The sequence below is a fragment of the Barbus barbus genome (genome assembly GCF_936440315.1).
Source record: "Barbus barbus genome assembly, chromosome: 40".
In the NCBI taxonomy this organism is placed as follows: domain Eukaryota; kingdom Metazoa; phylum Chordata; class Actinopteri; order Cypriniformes; family Cyprinidae; genus Barbus; species Barbus barbus.
Window position 1 is genome coordinate 10194436 of NC_136718.1, and position 16524 is coordinate 10210959.

The window sequence follows — 16524 nt, forward strand, 5'->3', positions numbered from 1 at the left end:
AATAAAAATGAAAGCAGAATAAATGGGTGAAAAAACAGCTCTTACACCATTCAAATAGATAATCATCCTTTAATTAAAAGATGGTTAACACATTGAGGACATTTGCATTCTAAACTCAAATACAAATTCAAAATTTTAGTACAAAACAAAATCTGTGTGAACATTAAAATTGTTTTCTCAGTGTGGTTATTAGCACTGAACTCATGCATCACATGGAAGAAGGTGAAAGTGGAGTATTAGACTGCAGACATACAGTTTCATTTGACCTATAATGCTTTAGATGTTCTTATGTCATGCTAAAACCTCAAAAATAACGTAACAGCAACTAATGACTTATGCATTAATATAGCCAGGAGTGGCAGCATGAATATTGATTAGATAATGCATATTTAAATTAAGAAATTCACACTGATTTCAATGACCAGCATCAGGATTTGCAGTACACATTCTGAAAATCCAAAAGCTGTACGTTTACTATATGATGACATTTCGCTCAAAACAAATTACGCAGTGAATCACGTGAAAATGATACTTAAATCTCATATGCAAAAATAAATTTGTACACAACTTTAAATAATACGTATTCAAAAATAAACCATATAAATCTAAGCAAAGAAAATACGACTTAAAAACTATCTACAATTGCTTGAATATAAAACCGAGTAGTATGTCATAACTTAGCCTTTTAAAATGTTGCTCTACGACTGTATTTATTATTTTGGATTTTAATACAGCTGCAATGATAATGCAGATTTATTTGCTAACATGTCTCAATATACATAAACCGTATTCTATGACACAGGGGGTAAAAGAACCCTACAGTAGCAGCAGGCAATGGTATTACCTTCACTAGTTCAAGGTTTGACAGTTCAACAGAAATAAGACTTACTGTGAACTTTAAATACAAGCCTGCCTAACACAACAGACTTGTAGTGTAATTCAAAGCATTCAGGAACCATCCACAGGGGTTTTGAAGTGGATTACAGGTTCTACTGTCCAGCTATCAGGTCAAGGGACAAGAAACTTCTGTATGTAAAGAGAATCTAAGGCACCTTGGAACCCTGATATTTTTAGTATGCAATGACCTTTAAACCCCCAACTCCTGTCCTTACTGGATACAGCGCTGACTGCGATGACAACCCGGTCAAGTGTGTGTGTGTTTCTGGGCCCTTCCCCCAGCCAAAGCGACTCAAAGAGTCTTCGAGAAAGGCTTAGAGGTTGTTTTGGGTCTTAGCCAATGACGTAATGTGCTTACTCTCTCGTCAAACAACAATACAGTGCTTTTGTGGCCCAAACCAGCATAAATCTCATCTCCAACTACTTTATGTGAGAAAGTTGTTAATCCTTCAACTGGACACAGACAAAAACATTCCCACAATGACGTAACTAACACGCATGTTCAATTCCGAGACCATCTTCTGTCTCAATGACCTCACACACAAAACACATAACATTCTGCTTGAGTGCAAACTAAATCTGTGGAACTTTATCTTGCGGTGAGCTTTAAGCTTTAACTTTTTTGTGCTATAAACGGGATGTTGAAGCGACATCTAAAAACAAGGTAGTTTGAGAGCCGATTGGTGGGTTCAAATAACACACCAAGATGTTCCACCTTCGTAAATCTGTCTAAAACTGACAACTTTATTGCCAAAGCCGGTCAGTTTATATGGAGCAGTGAAGGTTTTCGCTATTTTCACTTTGGCACAAGGCCTCGGGATTGTGGGTAAAGAGGGGACCCTGAGCCGGACAAAGGGCTTTGAGCTGAAGTTGGAGTGCTCACCTTCTTGCCAGTTTTTGGGCGGCTGTGAGAGGATTGTGGGGAAAAACGAAAAAGTATATTAAGGAAGGATAAACAAAGAAGTGAAAAATAAACAAAAGGGAAGAGGTTGGAGGGACAATTTCTCACCCTGACTTTGGTTTCTTGGAAAACCCAGCAGCTGAGGCATTGAGGCCTGGACTGGAGCCCAGGCTGGCACGAAGACCAGAGGCGTCCACCTGGATTTCGTCCTCCTCCCTCAAAGCGTCCTCCAGAGCCGCAGCCACTTTAGGTGCGATCACCGGCCCCTCATAGTCTTTTGTGGTCCGTGTGGGCAGGTCCAACTCCAACAGCAAGATATTCTCAGCCTGGAAGACGGACGGGGAGAATATAAAAAGATGAAGGCAAAGGACCAAGGACGCGATGTGCATTTGACTCTCCTGAGCTCATCTGTGTCATTGTAAAGAGTGAGGGAGTGTTGTAACTGAAGCCTTTGAGTAGTGCCATGCGGGGAATTATGGGAACAGTGTCAACATACCTTGTATCTTACATCAGGCCGCATCAACATGGCCATACGGGCGTGCTGACTCAGAGGCCGTATGTAGCCCACAGCAGAAACAGGCCTTTTCATCATCTGCTGATCACTGAGAAAAAGAAAGAGAAAGAAGGAACATTATAGTGAAGCATGTTAATGGCCATAAACTTCAGCTTCCAATTTTCGAAATTAAGTCTTCATACTTTTGAATACGAGTGATGGGGGTCATTTTCCAAAGGTCATCTTCTTCATCAAAAGTGGCTCTTATCACAATCTTGTTCTTCTCCTCCAGTGGGATGAAGTTCTCTATGATCAGATGTCTGGTGGGCACAACACAAATGTTTACGGGTCAATGAAATGACATTCTTAATTACTCACCCTCATGTCGTTCCAAACCCGTAAGACCTTCGTTCATCTTCAAAACACAAATTAAGATATTTTTGATGAAATCCGAGAGCTTTCGGACCCTGCATAGACAGCAAAGCAACTACCACCTTCAAGGACCAGAAAGGTAGTAAGGACATCATTAAAATAGTCCATGTGACATCAGTGGTAAAACTGTCATTTTAAATAGCTACAAGAATATTTTTTGTGTGCAAAGAAACAATTTATCAGTCTTTGTCGCTTGTTCAGGAGTGTACCACGATGCATGCGTGTGATGCTGCTGACATATTCGTATCGTGGACATGCATCGATGACTGACACGAAGGAGAAGAAATTCTTAGTCGTTATTTTTGTTTTCTTTGTACACAAAAAGTATTCTTGTAGCTTCATAACATTACGGTTGAATCACTGATGTCACATGGACTACAGGTCCTTTTCAAAAAATTTGCATATTGTGATAAAGTTAATTATTTTCTGTAATGTACTGATAAACATTAGACTTTCATATATTTTAGATTCATTACAACACAACTGAAGTAGTTCAAGCCTGTTATTGTTTTAATATTGATGATTTTGGCATACAGCTCATGAAAACCCAAAATTCCTATCTCAAAAAATTTGCATATTTCATCCGATCAATAAAAGAAAAGTGTTTTTAATACAAAAAAAAAAAGTCAACCTTCAAATAATTATGTTCAGTTATGCACTCAATACTTGGTCGGGAATCCTTTTGCAGAAATGACTGCTTCAATGCGGCGTGGCATGGAGGCAATCAGCCTGTGGCACTGCTGAGGTGTTATGGAGGCCCAGGATGCTTCGATAGCGGCCTTAAGCTCATCCAGAGTGTTGGGTCTTGCGTCTCTCAACTTTCTCTTCACAACATCCCACAGATTCTCTATGGGGTTCAGGTCAGGAGAGTTGGCAGGCCAATTGAGCACAGTAATACCATGGTCAGTAAACCATTTACCAGTGGTTTTGGCACTGTGAGCAGGTGCCAGGTCGTGCTGAAAAATGAAATCTTCATCTCCATAAAGCTTTTCAGCAGATGGAAGCATGAAGTGCTCCAAAATCTCCTGATAGCTAGCTGCATTGACCCTGCCCTTGATAAAACACAGTGGACCAACACCAGCATCACTGACTGTGGGTACTTGACACTGGACTTCAGGCATTTTGGCATTTCCCTCTCCCCAGTCTTCCTCCAGACTCTGGCACCTTGATTTCCGAATGACATGCAAAATTTGCTTTCATCCGAAAAAAGTACTTTGGACCACTGAGCAACAGTCCAGTGCTGCTTCTCTGTAGCCCAGGTCAGGCGCTTCTGCCGCTGTTTCTGGTTCAAAAGTGGCTTGACCTGGGGAATGCGGCACCTGTAGCCCATTTCCTGCACACGCCTGTACACGGTGGCTCTGGATGTTTCTACTCCAGACTCAGTCCACTGCTTCCGCAGGTCCCCCAAGGTCTGGAATCGGTCCTTCTCCACAATCTTCCTCAGGGTCCGGTCACCTCTTCTCGTTGTGCTGCGTTTTCTGCCACACTTTTTCCTTCCCACAGACTTCCCACTGAGGTGCCTTGACACAGCACTCTGGGAACAGCCTATTCGTTCAGAAATTTCTTTCTGTGTCTTACCCTCTTGCTTGAGGGTGTCAATGATGGCCTTCTGGACAGCAGTCAGGTCGGCAGTCTTACCCATGATTGCGGTTTTGAGTAATGAACCAGGCTGGGAGTTTTTAAAAGCCTCAGGAATCTTTTGCAGGTGTTTAGAGTTAATTAGTTGATTCAGATGATTAGGTCAATAGCTCGTTTAGAGAACCTTTTCATGATATGCCAATTTTTTTGCAGATAGGAATTTTGGGTTTTCATGAGCTGTATGCCAAAATCATCAATATTAAAACAATAAAAGGCTTGAACTACTTCAGTTGTGTTGTAATGAATCTAAAATATATGAAAGTCTAATGTTTATCAGTACATTACAGAAAATAATGAACTTTATCACAGTATGCTAATTTTTTGAAAAGGACCTGTATATGTTAACATGTCCTTACGACCTTTCTGGGCACTGAACGTGGTAATTGTGCTACTGGCTATGCAGAGTCAGAAAGCTCTCGGATTTCATCAAAAATATCTGAATCTGTGTTCCGAAAATAAACGAAGGTCTTACAGGTTTGGAACGACATGAATGAGAGTAATTAATAACAGAATTGTTCATTTTTGGGTGAACTCTCTCTTTAAAATGCAATTCATACATAGCTAACTCTATGATGAACGTTTTTAATTTCAGAATTTGTGTCAGAGTGATACAACTTCTCATATTAAAGAAAACATTTCTCATTAAAAGATTAAAAAACTGAAAACAAGCAAAAAACCTTGGCATTATTATTATTATTAAAATAGAGAAGCAATTTCGTTAAAATACGAATATTTAAAGTCATATGGTACGAACAAAATGCTGAAAAAGTTACATAGAAAAAAACTCCTGAAGACCCTCATGACTGTGATTATATATATATATTTTTAAAGTATTACATACTATTTACCTTGAAAAATGAAAATAATTTAGATATTACACTCACGTATTGAATTGAATTGTAAGGAAAATATGTTATAGCTATTACTCGACGGTTACACCACATGACATTTTTAAAGTTGTTCAATTTCAGCTCATCTTCAAAATGGTACAACAAAACTTTATGAAACTAACATACAAAAAGTACATTTCTAAGAACTTAGGGAATGCTATGCAAATACCTTCCCTTTTACTATTTTCTTTATTTTGAATGCTCAAGCTATTTGCCATTAACATGAAACCTATTCTGCTTACTGTACTCAAAAGCAGCCTGTCAGATAAATCTTCCCTTAATAGACACTCTACCTCAGAGATCGCTTAGTACACTAGAGACTTAGTGTGTGTGTTAGCATCCGTAATATAGAAGTGCTGAGTCCAGATTTCCAAGCAGTCAGACCAACACAGCTTAATTAGGTCAGAATGCTTTTACAAGTAAAGTTTTTTAATTGAGCCTCCACACTAAACCAAACACTGACCACTGCACCCACATATGACAAAACATGCTGATTTTATAGTGGCAATATAGAAATTATGGGAACTACCCGGCAGGTAGAGGAAGACGTATGTGTCAGTATCAGTTTGATTCAGGATTCACTGGATTCACTTTCGATTCAAAAGCAATTCAGAGTGATTCAACCTGACTCTATTCAATTAACAGCAATATGAGTCAGTACGTTTTAAAATGCATTCACAGCAAGGATTCAAGATATACTGGTAGCATCTTGGTTATCAGGTGATATCAGATTATTGGATCATTGATATTGAATATATACACTTTTAATTTAATTCATTATAATGTTGTGATGCCTTCTGGTAATGGTTATAATGACTGACATACTTAAGCTTGAGTTCTCTAGTCAGCTCATTCTGCGTCTGCTCCAGCTCCTGCCTGTATTTGACGTGTTCGTCCTGGGCGTCCTGAATCTCCGCCTTCACAGACTGCAGCTTGGAAAACAGCTACATGAAAGAGACAGAAACAGATGGGACATTCAAAAAAGATGAGGCTCTTCAAAGGATTAGGTAAGGCATTTCTCTATAAACTCAAACAAAAGGAGGTCAAATTCAGTCATGTGCAGAATATTCTCAACAAGGAGGATGGAGATCTGCCATGAGAGCTGTCCTACTACTAATGACTCCAGAGAATACAGCTGGACTCTAAAAATACAACTGATCACATGCACATACAGCCTTCCTAAAAATCATTTTAACAGCACACTACTAGACAAATCAATCTAGATAGACAGATACCTTTTTCAGTTTCTTGGTCTTAATGTCAACTTCCTGTTGTAGTGAGCTGTACGTCTCTTTGAGCTCCAGTGTCTCTTCGTCATGACACTCCATCTCCTGCTGCATCTCCCTTTCCCGCCTTTTCTGCTCACACACACACATTATGAATATTTTAAACAAATTTGCATTTCACAAGCCTAAATGGAACTGCTCATATAATGTTTATAATATCCTAACAGTGAGAAAATGTACATACATATTTCTGTCCAATCATTGTCTAGATATAAATGAAAACTGTAAGGAGGCTTAAATAACCTGTCTCCTTAAAACAACCTTGAGGACAGAAACACAGTCCAGTCCATCTCTCTACAGTGTGTTATTGGAAACTGTACCTGTTCAGCTATCTCCTGTCTCTTCAGCTCCAGAATCCTCTGCTGCTCATTGGTGTGGTCGACAATGTTCTTTCCTCCCACCAGCAGCTTGCTCTCCATGGCCTGAAAGTGAAAAACAGGTTATCAGATAAGTCAAATGCATTTATTTATCCTGATAACACAATATATTAGCCAAGCTAAGAGAAGGATTGTTAAGAGTATTTGTTTCTGAAACCAATATCTAATCTTCAATATATTTCATTAAATCTGTGAGTTTGCAGTGTACGTCAAGCATGAGGAGATTAAATGAATGAGTAATAAAATGAGGACAAACATGTTTTTCTATTGTGCTGCAAAAACAACATACAGTGTAATCAGTGTAGTCTAATTAAAAACAAATTACTCTTACAAGCTGGTTATTTTAATGAATCAGTCAAAAAAAAAAAAAAAAACACTCGAATTCACAAAAGGACTCAAATACTTTTTTTTCAGCATGACTGGTCAGGTCAATTGTTACCCTGCCAATACTGTCATTGGCCCGAATAATTATTTATTCATTTATTCATATATGTATATTTATTCATATAAGTGCTGTCAAACGATTAATCGCAATCGCATACAAAATAAAAGTTTTTGTTTACATAATATGTGTACTGTGTATATTTATTATGTATATATAAATACAAACACGTGCATGTATATATTTAAGAAAATATGTTTATATATTAAATATATTGATATATGATATAAAATATAAGAATATAAATATATGTACATGTAAATATTTTCTAAATATATACTGTATGTGTGTGTATTTATATATACATAATAAATAAACACAGTACACAAACATATGTAAACAAAACTTGTATTTTGGATGAGATTAATCGCGATTAATCGTTTGACAGCACTAATGCATATTTTATATTTACAATTTTGTTTTAAATTTTAAATATATGAAGTAAATTCTATAATGTTTACAATTTTAAAAGTATACTTTTTACATTTAATATTTAATTGTTTACAAAATATTTACACAAATGCCTTCAATATATTTGTTTTACCATTTGTTTGCTACCATTAAAAAGTTTAGGGTATGATTTTTTTTTTTTTAAGAAACTGATACTTTTATTCAGAAATGACAGAAAACTGATCAAAAATGACAGTAAGACATTTTTAATGTTACAACAATAATTATATTTAAAACAAATGTTTGTTTTTTTATTTCTAATTACTAAGATTCCTAAAAAAAAAAAAAAAAAAAAAAAAGTATTATTGTTATCAACCATTTTCAACATTGACAATAATAAACATGTTCTTTAGCACCAAATCAGCATTTGAGAAATATTTTCCTGAAGGACCATGTGACACTGAAGACTGGAGTAATTCTGCTGAAAATTCAGCTTTGACAATACAGGAATAAATTACATTATAATATACTCAAATAGAAAAGTTATTTTAATTTGCAATAATGTTTCACTGCATTTTTGATCAAATAAATACCGCCTTGGTGAGCAAAAGAGACTTCTTTCATAAACATTAAAAAAATCCTTTTGACCCTAAACTTTTGAACAATAGTATATTTTAACCTGAGATCTGTACTTTCTAACCTTAACTTTGGCCGCCAGCATCTCTGACGCCTCCTTCTCTTTGCGAAGATCGTCCATCTTCCTCTCCTTCTCTTTCAGCAGCCGCTGTTTCTCCTCTGCCACCAGGCTGTGGTCTTCCATGATGGCCTTCCTCTCCTTCTCCAGCTTCTCTTGTTGTTCACGCCAATAATCTGTGATGTTCTTATCCGCATCCATTCCTTCCTCTTCGTTGTCGTCATCCTCCTCCTCCTCATCACCACCATCCTCCCCATCTTCTAACTCCTCTCCTCCTTCTCCAACCCTCCTTCTCCTCCTTTTTCTCCTCTTCTTGCCAGACCTTTTCTCCAACTGTTCTTTCAAGCGAGCAATCTCCTCCTGAAACTCCCGAAGCAGTGCATCTTTGGGGTCTTCGTTGACGTGGGGTTTGTTCTTGATGTTTTTGGCGCGATTTGCATAGCGTAGCGTGGTCAGCGTCTCCTCCAAATTGTAGGAAGCAGGTCCGATGTTGGCCACCATAACCGTACGGGCATTTCCACCCAAGGAATCCTGAAGCAGTCTTGTAAGTTTAGAGTCACGGTATGGGATGTGGGTGCTTCTCCCATCCACCAGCGCTGAGATGACGTTGCCCAAAGCTGACAAAGAGAGGTTGATTTTGGTGGCTTCTTTCAAGCGCTCGCCCTGAGCACCAGTTTTGGTCTGTCTTTCACTTCCTGCCAAGTCAACAAGGTTGAGTTTCCCAACCCGAATGTGGTTCTCTCCATCAAGACCCAACTCACTGCACTCAATGGTGATGACGAAGATTGCGTGAGAGCGAGAGCTGTGCTCGTTCATGTTAGTTGCGCCAACCGAGCGGTTCTGGTTCCCCACGTTCATCACATGTTCAATCTCACGAACACTTTTAGTGACGAATGAAGAGAGATCTTTAACGTAGACGCCCGTATCCGGCCTCTCTTTGAGCTCCAGACGGTGCGATTGGTCTTTCGATAAAAGGTCCCTGATCTCTTCTTGATAAATCTCCAAGTATGAAGCCCTGACCAAGTACTGCTGGTTCTGAGAGCGGGAGATGTGTGTGAAAATGTGTTCAAAGGAGTTCGGAATGACACCTCTCCTTTCTGGGTCATTTCGTACCCCTTCCATCGTGAAAGTCTTTCCAGTGCCCGTCTGGCCATATGCAAAGATGGTCCCATTGAAGCCAAACAGTACAGAGTCCACCAATGGCCGGAAAGTCTCATCGTAGAGCTCCATCTGCTTTGAATTCCAGTCATAGACAGAATCAAAGGTGAACACTTTTGGGTGCTCATGGGAGGAGGCACCTCGAGAGTTGCGCACAGCCACTTGCCCAAACTTCACATCCACTGAGACCACCCTCTGGAAATTGGCGGCTCGCTCTTTCTCATTCATGGGGCGACAACGCACCACTACCTTAACGGATTCAGAGCTTTTGCTTTTAGACATTTTGATGGCTCCGGCGTATCTGCTGACTTCTCCTAATGAGATTGTAGTTTATTTCACAGTGTTGGTGCTGCCAGCATCACAGCCTGCAAAACATGATGCAACTCAGTGAAATGACAAAGTCAAGAGAAAAACTTGTGTTATGGTTATACCAAACAAACACAGAAAATTTTTATCTAGATTTATCTTGGCAAACAAATCGGTAGTAACCTTTTTCATAAAAACAATGAATGAGTACATACAGTGCTATGCATAAGTTTAGGCACCCATGCTAAAGTTGACTAAAAAGAGGAATAAAAAATCATCTTTTGGAAATTGAACTTAATGCCTTAATTAAAAAAATTGGGGAAAATCCTACCTTTAAGGACACCAATTTTATTTGTGAATGAATAATGTATCGTAAATAAATAAATGTTCTTCCTTTTTTTTTTTTTCATAACTATGAAACAAAGTCATAATTATGAGATACGTGTCAATAATTATGAGACAAAAAGCTGAAATGGACCAAAAAAACAATTATATTAAAAAAATAAAAAAAATGTGAGAACTCCTACTTTTGACTTATGCCATAATTATGACTTAGTATCGCATACCTTCACACTATTGATGTATTGAAGGAATACCAAAACAGTTCTTTACAACTTTTTTTTTTTTTTTTTTTTTGATATTTGATTACTTTGAACTGCATTAATTTGTTTGGAAAAGTGCTAACGTTATAAACATATGCTTGCTAGCTAGAGACATTTACAAGTACAGACATGTAACGTTAGAGTCATTTATGCCACTCCTAAATAATCATTTACATTTGTAGAAGAACATACGACTAAAGTAGCTTGTGTTATTCCCAAATTGTTCATTTTTCAAAGACTGACCATAATAATAATTTGCACAATATAACTAGGCTACTAACGTACATTAGCTGTAGCAGCAAAGCTAATTCACACCGGCCCATCCGAAATCATTTAATCTCAAATATCCCAGTAAATCTGATTTAAATCATCTCAGTCTCGGTTGTCATGTAATATAGCGCAAGATAACGGCGATAAATGGACTTAAGTGTTAAATACGAGACACTAATTGTCTGTTCTGCTGAAAATGTCGTTGTTTCACATGAAATTATGGTATTTTTCATAGTTCGATAATATAATATTGCTAATATTAGCTTGTCAAGATATATAAACGGATCTATGAGGATGGAGCTCCTCAGAGACTCAAAACAAGCGGCCTGGCAACGGCAAACAAATCGTGTCCTTAATAGAGCTCTCACCGTGGAAATACACACATAACGTACCTCACCTCTCCCCTCCCGAACAATTTAACCTGGAAGATCACCGTCGCCTTCACATCCATCAGAAGCACATAGCTCTCATATCTCAAAGCGTTTAAATGTACCAAATCACCCGTATCTCTCCTCACGAACTCCGTCGGCCATGTCTGTCCCTGTGAGGAGAGAGAGGAGAGGGAGAGCTGTGCTGTGATCCCCCTGCAGGCCGGGATGGACCTGCTGCTGCTGCTGGATCGATCCAGACTCGAGATGCACATTTCCAAGCTATTTCAAATGGCCACTTTAGACTTGTATGTAGTTTCCTTATTACAGCGATGGAATAACAACAAAGTGCCACTAATAATACAATTATGGATTGGCTTACGGTTTTCTTAATCAAAAAATAAAAATGCAAATAGCATTTTCAAACTGATAAATAGATATTAAAACCCAGTTGTTCTCCATACACAATAACAATAAATATTTTATTTTATTAATAATTTTTTTTTATATACTTTTACAAGCAGGGATGTTTTACATTTATCGAAGGTAATAGTAAAGGCATTTATGTTACAAAACAATTTTTTTTTTAAATGCCATTTTAAACTTTTGATTCAAAGTATGGTTTCCACAAAAATATTAAGCTGTTTCAACACTGATAATGAGAAATGTTTTTTGAGCAGAAAATCAGCATATTATAATGATTTCTGAAGGATCATGTGAAGATTCAGCTTTGCATTACAGGAATAGAATACCCTTTAAAATAAATTAAAATAGAAATTAGTTATTTTAAATTGTAATAACATTACTTTTTTTTACTGTTGTTATATCAAATAGCTAAATAGCCTGGATGAGCATAAAATACTTATCAAATTCATCTAAAAAAATCATAGCCACTCCAAACTTTTGAATTGTAGTGCAGTAACTATTGCATTTAAATTTTTATTATTTATTTAATTAATTGCTTTATTTTTTGCAAAGATTGTAAATGCATATATACTCCTTTGGTTTAAATTTTAAAAGAAAGCATTTTTAAATAGATAATAAAACCAAAGAACAAACATAAAAACATACACACAAAATACTGCTTATATTTTTTAATTGTAAACTAATTTGAGGAATGCCATTTAAAGTTGTACAAAATTACTAAGTACATCTTAAAACATTTCTGCAATTTGGTTTCACGCTGACTTTCAAAAACAATGTCACCTTGCATTACTAAGACATCAGAAAGTCTGTGACATACATTCTTTTCATAGTGACACATGTTCATTTTCAGCAATCATTAGAGCACTGCACATCTGGATGCCCCTGGAGGTCTTAAATGGCCTTCAACTATAAAAAGTGCAATTTCCAACCACTAACACTTGACTTGTCTCTCTAGTATAATTACTCAAACCTCACAAGTTTTTACATCCTCAAAAAATGCAAATGGGCCAGTCATTACAAACGTTCCAGTACAAAAATATCAATAATATCATGGTTGCTCACAGTAAATGTAGAAGTGCAACATGGGAGAAATTCAACATCCAGAGAATTCATTAAGGAACTAACTCTTGTTCTCCCTTCATTTAATTACATGAACCCTATTCAAATGTTCTTGTTCAAAATCTCACCAGACACCTGAAACATGCAAAACTTCAACCAGTTTTCAGTTACAAAAACGTAACATCTTTATTTAGAGTTCCTCTTTTCCTTTCCTTTTTCCTAGGTAGTCCATCCCAAAGAATGATGAGGGTCTCCCGTGAACATCTCTCTCCCTTTTAACAAAGGCTGAGAAGGACGAAACACAGTTGCCGATGAAGTGATCGGCCTGACCGAGGATATACAGGTCAATCTGAGCAGTGTCCGGCTGCAAGCTCACAACCTTCACCTGCACAAAATGTGTCATCAGCTTTATTTTCTGTTCACTAAATCAAGTTTAGTCTAATGTTGAAATGTTAATCCTCACCTTGCCCTTGAAGAGTTTTTGAATCTCTGCGGTGTGTGATTCAGAGTCGGTGGCTATGTAAACGGACTGAGCATTGGTGTTCTTCACCCAGAGCTTCACCGCACGGCGGATCTCAGACAGATCCGGTAAACACATGTTCATGGTCAGCGGCAGGGCAGTTTGACGGTCGTATCCCACACACTGTGGAGATGCCATGAAGTGAGGACCAGTATCACCTGACTTCAGAAGCTTGCAGGCATTTTGCTGAGGAATAGTAACAAAAAATAAAAAATAAAAATATATAATTTTTTATATATATATATATATATATATATATATATATATATATATATATATATATATATATAAAATCATCCACAATAATTCAGATATAACTTTGGAGCCCACATCATTTACTGGAATTTTTTCTATCATGTTTATTTACCTATTTTACTTTACTTGGTTCCTCTTTTGTAAGTCAATTTGGATAAAAGTGTCTGCTAATACATAAGTGTAAGTATTCATTTCATTCAAAAATAAATGTTGAATGGCATTATAAGATTTTGTAAGTGCACTTCAGATAAAAAAAAGTTCCATTTGGATCTGAAATATGGGAAACCGTCCATTCACATCAGGATACACAAAGCTCACCCAATCAGAGCCAATTCTCAGATGAATTCCCACGTAAGGTCTGTTTAGCAGGCTTCTGATATGGTCTTCTCCTTCCTGTACCATTTTTTCAGACCACACCACATACTCCTGCAGTCCAATGTGCTCCTCTAGAATGGGGAACTGCGCTGGGGCTCCTGGAAGAGCGAGAACTGGATGCTCTTTAGGGGGAAACCTGAAGAAATAGAGAAAGACAGAGTTTGAGAGGGAGAAAAGTAGGGTAGAGGGAGTCTGAGTGCAATAGTTTATATTCAAGTGAGTGTTTCTGCTCAAACTTACCTTTTTATCCAATGCGGCTGGTAGTAGGAGCTGAATGACAGCCCTCCGAAAAGAACAGAACGGTCAAATTCGACTCCAATATGATCCCAAAATGGCCCAAACGGATTTCCGTCCTGCATCAGAATCGACAGGCTACATTATAAGTGCACTGTTATGAATATTTAGGAATGCATGCTGCTTTCGTGAAATAAAACAAATGCAGATCTGCTAGAAGTCCAATAGATGGCAGTGTTTCCATAGCATGTGGCATAATAGATCAGAATTTTTTTTTGATGTGCAGCTACATAGAGAATTTCGGATTGTGAAGGTCTGGCAAAAAGACAGAAATGAAGCACACCTTAAAGAACAAACACCCATATTACCTTCATAGGACAGCTCTTTTTGTCTATGCTCCTGTGAGCTGCAGACTCGAAGCAGTAGGCCACTCTCTGACCAGGGGGCCAGTGCATAGGAGCCAAGTGCTCCATGAAGTCCTCTAGACTCACCACACGGTGGTACTGCTTCACTAGCTCCAACTGGAAATACTCACTGTAGGGAACATGCACCTGTTACAGAGAAACACAGAAGCATATACCTTATCAATTTATTGTACTTTCAGCTATTGATCTACTAAGTGTGACAGCTGGTCATTAGATGTTTGATCAGCCACTATGTTTCAAAACTAGCTGGTAGCTGATGGTTTTCCAGCTTGGAACAACTTATGATAAATTTGGACTATCTAATGACTGACATTAACCAGCCAATGATCAGTTTGAACCAGTGCTGTTATTGTAACTAAACTAGTGTAAAACTGTTAATAGATCAAATATAAATATTAGATAAAACACCTAAAATGAAAGAAAAAAAATAGAAAATTAGAAAACTTGCCTTGGCAACCAAGTAAAATAACTTTAAAGCTAAACGGAAGAGAGAGAGAGAGAGAGAGAGTGTGTGTGTGTGTGTGTGTGTGTGTGTGTGTGTGTGTGTGTGTGTGTGTGTGTGTGACAAAAGCACATAAAATTACTAAAACAAGCTAAAATTAAAATGAAAACAAAGTTAATAATATAAAATAAAATGTATAATAATATAAAATAAAAGCTAATAAAAAAAAATAAAAAATATTATAATAGTACATATAATACTAAAGTAACAATGGTTAGGACCAGCTAATGACCAACGTTGCCCAGTGTTGTTATTCTTAACTAAAATGATTACAAATCATTTTTGACGAATGAAATAAGGCTGAAATTAAATCAAATATGATTAGCATATGGAAAAATTTGGGTAAAAAATAGAAAATGAGAAATGCTGCCTTTTCAACTAACTGAAATAAAACATGTTTAAGTATTAAAACTACCATGAGCAAATTAAAAACAAAGCCAAATAGAAATATTATCCATCAAAAAAAAAGTATTAAAATAATAAAAGCAAGTAACAAAAATATTAAATTTTAAACTAAAATGAAAACGAAATAAAAAATAAAACGATCTATAAAGGCTATAATTAGTGTATAAATAATACTAAAATAACTCTGGTTTGCACCAGCTATAAACCAGGCATCTGTCGTGTTCCTACACACTATCGGCTAAGTTGGATTTCCTGTACGGGGCATATGAAATGAACAGGTGTTGTGTTTACATTCTGAAAAGGTGGCGAGTGATGACGGTAAACAATCCACGGCGGAACCGCGAGTGTTCGGTTCAGCATTTTAGCAAAAGCCAGTGATCCAAGAAAATGATCCACTTGGTTTCCAAACCGACCTAAAGAAGAACATATAGAAGAAACGCGTTTATTACACCAACACAACTCTTTTTAACTTTACAGTCCTCGCTTTGGGTCTACACAGGCTTCATCTGACTGTCAATGAAGACAGTGAGACTGTGTGTGTGGGGGGGATGAGCTGTAAATGTCTCAGATGCATCATGCTCTCATTACCCATGCACGGACAGTACAGAATGTATCCGTTTTCATCCCACGTCACGTCTGCAGCATCGATAAATACGTGCAAAGAAAGGAATGTTACATGCAAATAAATTACAGTGAAAAGTTTCAGATGCTTTGGTCTGGCCGCCATCGCTGATCATTCGCTATCCCACAATGCACTGCGACTAGAACGTTAACCCTTCACATCCTGGTGAGTTTATATATAACTTTTTAAATATATATATATATAAACAAAAACATAACATTTCTGGTAAACTAGAAATATTCACCAAGTATGTATGTATATGTAATATATTATGTAAAAATCGAATGGTTTCAGCACTTACATTTGTGAAAAACAAAGTTTAGCGTACAGAGATGGAATCATAGCCCAAATAAGTAGTTTACATTTACATTACTTTTACATTTTGTCATTTAGTAGACGCTTTTATCCAAAGCGACTTACAAATGAGGACAACAGAAGCAATCAAAACCAACAAAAGAGCAACAACATGCACGTGCTATGCATGGCAAGGGTTTTTTTGTTTGTTTGTTTGTTTGTTAAACGAGTAGATAGAATATAGAAAAAAGACACCTAGTTTT

The 16524-nt window shown here is 37.2% G+C and overlaps 2 protein-coding genes across 4 annotated transcripts; both read right to left on the reverse strand.

Moving 5' to 3' along the window:
• Positions 1-51: 51 nt before the first annotated feature.
• Positions 52-11408, reverse strand: LOC306859186 (kinesin-like protein KIF3B). Of its 2 annotated transcripts, none has more exons than XM_079400091.1 (9): positions 11169-11408; positions 8447-9963; positions 6858-6959; positions 6487-6609; positions 6077-6195; positions 2495-2611; positions 2295-2400; positions 1907-2124; positions 52-1802 (listed from the first exon to the last, which is right to left on the reverse strand). In XM_079400091.1, the coding sequence occupies exons 2-9, from the start codon at positions 9878-9880 to the stop codon at positions 1694-1696; spliced, it is 2328 nt and encodes a 775-aa protein (XP_079256217.1). In that variant the 5' UTR covers positions 9881-9963; positions 11169-11408; the 3' UTR covers positions 52-1693. The 2 variants fall into 2 exon arrangements, with proteins under 2 accessions (XP_079256217.1, XP_079256218.1); XM_079400092.1 differs by having other exon boundaries at positions 11174-11334.
• A 641-nt stretch (positions 11409-12049) lies between these two features.
• On the reverse strand, positions 12050-16102 carry LOC306859508 (GDP-fucose protein O-fucosyltransferase 1-like). 2 transcript variants are annotated; one of them, XM_079400560.1, is made up of 7 exons: positions 15934-16102; positions 15637-15758; positions 14382-14564; positions 14020-14132; positions 13723-13915; positions 13093-13335; positions 12050-13014 (listed from the first exon to the last, which is right to left on the reverse strand). In XM_079400560.1, the coding sequence occupies exons 1-7, from the start codon at positions 16070-16072 to the stop codon at positions 12820-12822; spliced, it is 1188 nt and encodes a 395-aa protein (XP_079256686.1). In that variant the 5' UTR covers positions 16073-16102; the 3' UTR covers positions 12050-12819. The 2 variants fall into 2 exon arrangements, with proteins under 2 accessions (XP_079256686.1, XP_079256687.1); XM_079400561.1 differs by having other exon boundaries at positions 12056-13014; positions 16037-16099.
• Positions 16103-16524: the final 422 nt, after the last annotated feature.